Source organism: Suncus etruscus, chromosome 11 (genome assembly GCF_024139225.1).
Source record: "Suncus etruscus isolate mSunEtr1 chromosome 11, mSunEtr1.pri.cur, whole genome shotgun sequence".
Lineage (NCBI taxonomy): Eukaryota > Metazoa > Chordata > Mammalia > Eulipotyphla > Soricidae > Suncus > Suncus etruscus.
The window spans coordinates 10125326-10132649 of record NC_064858.1 but is presented as its reverse complement, the minus strand read 5'-3'; the positions used below and the strand labels follow the sequence as shown (position 1 = coordinate 10132649).

General features: G+C 56.2%; 1 protein-coding gene across 1 annotated transcript; it reads right to left on the bottom strand.

Annotated features, from left to right (window-relative positions):
- Positions 1-3929: 3929 nt before the first annotated feature.
- On the bottom strand, positions 3930-7324 carry MEX3B (mex-3 RNA binding family member B). The gene is made up of 2 exons (XM_049783255.1): positions 7072-7324; positions 3930-6135 (listed from the first exon to the last, which is right to left on the bottom strand). The coding sequence occupies exons 1-2, from the start codon at positions 7322-7324 to the stop codon at positions 4685-4687; spliced, it is 1704 nt and encodes a 567-aa protein (XP_049639212.1). The 3' UTR covers positions 3930-4684.

The following is a 7324-nucleotide window of genomic DNA, read 5'->3' as shown; positions in this document are numbered from 1 at the left end:
TAAACAGGCTTATGTAACTTTGATCTTTTGGGTTTGATCTATTTTTCAAAGATGCTTTTTGGGGCCGCTTTCAGATGGCAACAAACACTCCGTGGTTCATCCTTCGAGCAACTCCAAAGCTGGTCCTGAGGGAACTCAACAGTGAGGTGGGGTGGGGAGTCATCCCTGCCAGCTGTGGGCCCCTGAGGAAGAGCCAACTCTGCCCCCCACATTCCAGCAGAGTAAGGACAGTGGGCAGACAGTGCGTCTCCTCCGCACAGATCCACTGACTCCACTCTCAATGGGTAGAGGATCCTACCAACCTGGATTCAGACACTGAGACCTCCACATCCAGCTTGCTCAGGGGTCTGAGTTTGTTCTGGGGGCAGGAAGGAAAATTCTGCTTTCTTCCTGGTTACAGAGCTCGTCACATGACCCCAAGTTGTACCCAAAGCAGCACTTGGAGTCTGAAGTTGCCAAGGCAACACCAGCTGCTTCTGACACCACATGACAAGGGGCCCAGACTCGTTTAGAACCTAAAATTATCGCTCAATCTGCTCATCAAGGCCCGGCAGCCAGGATAGCCGGCATGCGGGATGCCTGCAAGGGGCTGGCCATGGCTATTCCTGTATGTGTGGGGCATACTCCGGCACATGCACACAGTGGGGACATGCACAGCACCACCATTACATGCCAACACATACTATATGCACTTGCACTGGGATACAGCACAGACATACTACACAGACTGTGTCTTGGGGACGTGTCACATATACACACCAGACCACACAGACCACATGTGCTATGGATGCATACTGGGGACACATCGCACACAGCACCCAGTAAACACACAGCAAGCACTCGAATGTGCATGCGTGTGCGCGCGCGCGCACACACACACACACACACACACAATACACACACACACACAGCACATATAGTGCCCAGGTCGCCCATGAGGGCACAAAGGGCTGCAGGACCCTCTTCATGTCCCCTCACGGACCTGCTTCCAGCCTCACAGCGACACTCACAATCCCCGAGTTTGCAAACGGGTTTTCTAATTCCAAACTATTTTTCTCAATGCAGAACTATCACGGCTCTCCAGCATCTCTGCTATGATTGCAAAGAAAGTTCTGGAGTCTGCTGACCCATTATCCCATGATGATGGGGAACAAATATGGACACGGGAAATGTTGCCCTGTGTTATCAGCACCAGGACTGTGCAACAGTGTTCTTGTTTCCAACTGGCACTCCCTCACTCCCTCAGAAGCAAGGCTCCCTTGGAACAAACACGCCTTCAGAACTAACACTTGGAACTAACATCCCTCGGACCCAAGGCTCCTTCTGAAGTCAGAGAGCTGTGAGGGGCACTAGCACCAGGGTGGGAGTGACACCCCCCTCCCCAAGGGTCTTATGCTTATGCCAACCAAGGTTCGCTCTGCCTCTACACCAACCCCGGCACCTCCACAGGAGCAAATATTCACTGCAGAGCCTAGGTCAGCCCAAGCACCAGGTCAGCCCAACCTTGAAGTAACTTCTCAATAGTATACCTTCCCAGGACAGTCAGGAGTCCACAGAGGAAAGCCACAGAAAGTCCACAGAGGAAAGGCTCAGGTGATGAGTGGGGGGCCCCAAGGGAAAGGGCACTTTGCGGGTTGGGAAGGCCTTCTCAGAAGTCAAGGGTGATTCAACCCCTGATTCCAGCAGGGGTAGAAGCTGCCTCTGAGATGGGAGCATACCACAAGGATGCAGGCCTTGCACAGACCCTGAGGTTCCATGCCCAGCACCTCAGAGGGTCCCCTGAGCATCACCATGAATGGCCTCCCTCCCCCCACAAAAGTCTAGGAAACAGATCTGGGAAACACACCCCCTCTCCCTGTAGTCCAGAACGCGGGTACCCTTTGCCCACAGTCTGGTTCAGGAGAGCCCCGACTCTGCCGCTTGAGCCCTGAAGGATCAAGGTTTGGTTGAGGTCTGGGGGTTCCTCTGGGCAGTCTCACAGGGGCTTCGGGGCCCTGCCAGTGCATTGGGTCAGGGAGCCTCCTGGACGGTCTGGCCAGACCCTCTGTGTGTGCCCTGTACCAACCCCACTTAGTGCCAGGCTAACATTGGGGTCCCTCTCCCTGTGCCCCGGGGAAAGGCACCTCACATCTATCCCTTACTGGAGACAAAGGTCGGGCCTAGGGTCCTGAAGGAGACTTCTGGATGCAACTGGTTATGATCCACACCCCCACTCCAAGCCCTCCTTTCCCACCTGAGCCTGTCCTCATCTCCCTCTCGGTGTTCCTATCCCCAGCCATGGCCCCATATGATCCCTTCAGCTCCCCTGCAGCACTATGGAGTGGGAGACATCAAGAAATTCCCTCCTTAGTGGCACTGCTTCTCCCCCACCCCAAAATGTGCATTCTCTTTTGTCAACAAGACCAAGCAATGGGTGACAGGCTAGGCCTTGGGCAGGAGCCCCTGGATCCTGTCATGAGGAGTTCCCCACCCAAACCCAGTCCTCTCCAGCCTCCAGTGCTGCAGTGCAGTCCCAGGCCCAGGCTCAGGTCTCAAACCAGGTGCCTATCCAGAAAGCAGGTGAATCTGCCATGAGCAAGCAAAAACTCAACCAGAGAATCAGTAAGGAAGACCCGGGAGAGGGAGCAATCTGCCCCCAACCCCAGGACTGGCAGTCAGACCCTATGGGGCATGTGGGTAGGAAGGAGTCAGTTTCTGGCTTCCTCTGCAATGTCTGTATTCTCACTTTTTTCTAATTTTTGGTTTTGAGGCCCACCTGGGGGTACTCAGGGCTTACCCCTGGCTCTGCAATCAGGGATCACTCCTGGCAGGCTTAGGGGACCCTATGGGATGCCAGGGATCGAACCTGGGCCAGCTGGGTGCAAGGCCAACACCCTCCCTGCTGTGCTATCGCTCTGGCCTACCACTTATTTTTTTGCCTTATTTTTTGAGGGGGCACACCCGGCAATGCTTAGGGGTTACTCCTGGCTCTGCGCTCAGAAGTCGTTCCTGGCAGGCTTAGGGGACCATATGGGATGCCAGGAATCAAACCGGGTCAGTCCTAGGTTGGCCTTGTGCAAGGCAAACACCTACCACTGTGCTATCTCTCCAGCCCTACCACTTATTTTTGATGTGACTTTATGGGTATTTTAGGTGAAAGTGATAGGTTGGGCCTAAATATTGAGGGGGGATGGGGAGAAAGAGGAGAGAGGAGGGGAGGGAGGGGAGAGAGAGAGAGAGAGAGAGAGAGAGAGAGAGAGAGAGAGAGAGAGAGAGAGAGAGAGAGAGCGAGCCTTGGGGTTTTCGTCTCATTTAACAGAAAACAAATGTTTTCTTGGACCCCCAAGAGTGACAGGCCCACAGTTCAGGCCTGCTCTCTGTCCAAGATTCAGGGACTGAGATACTGGATACACTGTCTGGCCATGTTCTCCTGCAGACCCCAAGGTCACAGACCTGCCCACAGACCCCTGGCCCTGGGCCCACAAGGCCCAAGACTTAATTTAAGAAGCTGAAGCAAGAAATGGAGCCACCACAGAGTAGATTTTCTCCAATATTTTATTTATATAGAAATACTTAAAAAAATGAAGTAGCACCATTACTTAATTTTTACCTTTATTATGTAGACCTTTAAATGTCAGAAAAATAAAACTCTTGATACAATTTCAAATCTTGTCTCAGCAAATATAATATTAGTATTTGACCATGAGGTTAAAGACCCTTTATCATAAAATAAAATATACTTTGTTTTTTTTAAACTTTGCTCAGTAAAGTACATTTAAGCTCAAGTAACGTCACCTACATATACAGAAACAAGTGATAAACAAATGTATTAAAATAGAAATACTAAAACTAGAATGTGGTGCAACAGAATTCTGCTAACTTGCACTGAATTTCTGTTTATACAAATGTTAAAAAGCTCAAGAGTTCCTTTTGACATGGTTATGTTTTTGGGGGGTTGTAGTAATATAGAATAAAATATGCTTTGTATCACCAAATAGAAAATATGTTGGCTGAATCAGAGCTAGATTTGTCTGCACCTATAAAATCCCCATCCCAACAGAATCCTGTTTGAAACATGACACATTTTCTGGTTTGTAATTCTGTCACGATTGTGTGGTTATTAAAATAATACAGTGTTCTGTGCCATAAGGCCATACTAAAATAAAAAGATTTAACCCAGCTACAAAAAAGTTCACTGAACTTAAATTAAAATACTTGTAAACATCTTTGCGATATGAAATATAATTTTTCAAGTCAAAAAAGAATAAAATACTTCAATCTGTATTAATGCAATTTCTCTTTTAAAACTTTGAAATGTTTCCCCCCCTTTACTTTTCTTTTTTCATATATAAGAGATATGTTACAGTTTCTTTTCCATTAATAAAGCTGCAGTAGCCTGGGCTTCCCAGGAACTCCGTGGTCCTTCCACTAACATTTCGCGGCAGGATCCTTTGTTCAGGCGCTGGAGCGCACAGGCGGCAGCAGGGACCTGCCCGGGGACACGCTGGGCGCTCCTGGTCCTCCTCCTCCTAGTCCTTGGAGAAATGGGGCCTCTTCAGGGGAAGCTGCCCACTGGGGACAGTCAGAGAGTGGTCTCCTGGGCCATAGCCTGCAGCAAAAGCCCAAACCTGGGGCTGGATGAGGAGCGTCAGGGCACAGCGAGGTGCAGCAGGCGGGGTATGTTGGGGGACCAGGGCTTGTGGCTTCAGGAGAAGATGCGGATGGCCTGAGTGACGGCTGCATGGCACGCGGGGCACTCGGGCTGGCTCTTCTCGCAGATGCGGTTGGCACACTCCATGCAGAAGAGGTTGTGTCCACAGGGCACCAGCGCCGCGATCACTTCACTCTCGAAGCACACGGAGCAGTCGCGGCTGCCCTTGCGGCGCAGCCCGGACGAAGAGGAGGAGGAAGAGGAGGAGGAGGAGGAAGAGGAGGAAGAAGAGGCAGATGAGGATGATGAGCCAGACGTGTCTCCAGGCTGTGTGCCAGCGCTGCCGTTGGCATAAGCGGCATAGGCCAGGCCCCCGCCACCTGGGTCACTGCGCACCCTCCGGGCTAGGTGGTGCTCGCCGGCCCCCGGGGCCATGTGCAGTGGAGGTGGTGGTGGCGGTGGCGACAGGCGAGGGCAGCTGGCACCAGGGTGCAGCCGCCGGTGTACCAGCAGCCCCAGGTTGGCATTGGGAGGTGCGCTAGTGCTGCCCCCTGGAAAGACCACGGAGGACGAAGATGATGCAGAGGAGGAGCAGGACGAGGCCACGGGTGCAGCGGGGCCACCCCCCGGGGATCGCTCAAACTGGGCCCAGAGCAGCGGTGGCAGCGCCCCGGCAGGGGGTGCGGGAGCCGGGTCGAAGGCTGGTGCTGGCAGCTCCGTGGCGGCACCTACCGCATCAGGGGGCGAGGGTGCCGTGGCGTCCCCAGGGGGGTAGGTATAGCCGTGGGTGTCCCCCTGAGCAAAGCTGAGTGCCGGGCTGGGGGGGCTGTAGTCCGTCAGGCGCGGGGTGGCATTGGCACTGCCACTAAAGTAGGAGTCAGCGGAGGCGCTGCCCAGCGAGCTGGAGCTGTCGTTGCGGAAGCTGGCAAGGGGCTTGCGGCCCGGGGTGGGCGTGGGTTTGCTCCACAGGCTGCCTGGGCCGGCGGTGCCCGTGCCATGGTGGTGCAGCTCGAAGCCCACGTCCGTGCCGTTGGCATGGAAGTCGTTCTCGTCGGTGAGCTCCACGATGCCACCTGTCCGCAGGGCGATGTGGGCCTCGATCTCCTCCCGAGCGCGGTCCACATTCTCGGGCATGCCGGTCACCTCGAACACAGGCTCCTTGTCGCGGCTGGGTGTCACAATGTATGTGTGTGTCTGCTGCTGGATACGCTTGATGGTGGCGCCCTTGGGTCCCACTACCAGCCCTACCACGCGGTAGGGCACACGCACCTGGATGGTGGTCTGTCCCGGCAGGTTGGGGGGCCCTGGCACTGAGCCGTTGAGTGCCGTGTTCTTGTTCCGGGAGGCGCGGATCATAGAGAAATGCTCGGCAGCTGAGATGATCTCCCTGCGGGCCATGGCCACATCTTCCTTCCTCCCCGTCACAACAAAGACAGGTTCCTCCCCACGCACGGGGGTCTTGATGTAAGTGTTGGTTTTTGCTCGCAGCGCTTTGATTTTACAACCTGGGAGCCAGAGGGGTGCAGGGGGGTGGGAGAAGAGACAGTGAGGGAGAGAGGGATGTAGAGGGAAGAGAGAGGAGAGTGGAGAGGGGAGAGAGAAAGGAGAGAGGGGGAGAGAGAAAAAGAGAGGGGGGAGAGAGAGAGGGAGAGAGAGAGACGCCCATTATCTTAGGGCCACCGTGGCGTGTCCAGGGAGGTGGGGGGCAGCGGGACATACGATGGGCTGGGCGGAAAGGGGGCGGTACCCTCGTGGACCCTTCAGGAACCTCACCTCGCCTCGCCTCGCCTTGCCTTGTCTCGCCTGGGTTTGAGAAGCGGGTTCCACCCGCAGTCACCCAGAGCCCAACCCCTGCACCGACCCACACCCCCCAAAAATAAGTCAGCGGGGAGCTGATGTCCCTGGGGACACGACACCCACCACAAGGGACCGGCAAAGCCTGGGTGGCCACTCCGGGTGCGAAGGGGAGACATGGGGGGGGGTTTATGCCGAGCCTCATTGTTCCCTGCCGGTGGCTGGCTGGCTGGCTGGCGTTGTGTTCCACCGTGCAGGAGAAACCTCTCCTCCTCCTCCTCCTTCTCTTCCTCCTCCTCCTCCTCCCGAGCACCCCTCCCCCAGACACCAGCGTTTAAATCCCCTTTCCCTGGGGGTGGGCGCGGTGGGGGGCACGGGGGCAGCAGGCGGTGCTTCCAGCAGCCACCGAGGCGGCCCGGCCCGGCCCAGGCGCGGCGCCCCGGGCCAGCCTGCCTGCACTTTCTTTGTCTGGAGCGCTGGCCCCTCGCGCCTCTGCCTCTGCCTCTTCCTCCTCCTCCTCCTCCTCCTCCTCCTCTTCCTCCTCCTCCTCCTCCTCCTCCTCCTCCTCCCTCTCTTCCTCCGGCGGCTGCTGCTCCAGCCTTCTCTCCGCACCTCCCACCCCCGAGCCCCTCCAGCCGGGAGCCCACCTTGCCGCCCCACGATCTCCGCGACGTGCTCGGAGCTGGGCACCGGGACGCACTCGGTCATGTTCACGCTCTTCTTGCGCGGCTCGCTGTCGTAGAGCGCGGCGCCCTCGTCACTGTCCAGCCCGAGCAGGGAGAGCTGGTCGAGCGCGAGCTGCAACGCCCGCTGGTCGTCCAGGGTCTCCCCGCCGCCGCCGCCGCCCCCGCCGCCCCCGTTGCCGTTGCGCTCCAGCTCCGCGAACAAGGAGCTGGGCAT

Coding starts and splice junctions, on each gene's coding strand:
- MEX3B (XM_049783255.1), bottom strand. CDS start 7,324: ATGCCCAGCTCCTTGTTCGCGGAGCTGGAGCGCAACGGCAACGGGGGC. Junction 6,136..7,071: donor GGAGATCGTGGGGCGGCAAG/GTGGGCTCCCGG, acceptor TCTGGCTCCCAG/GTTGTAAAATCAAAGCGCTG.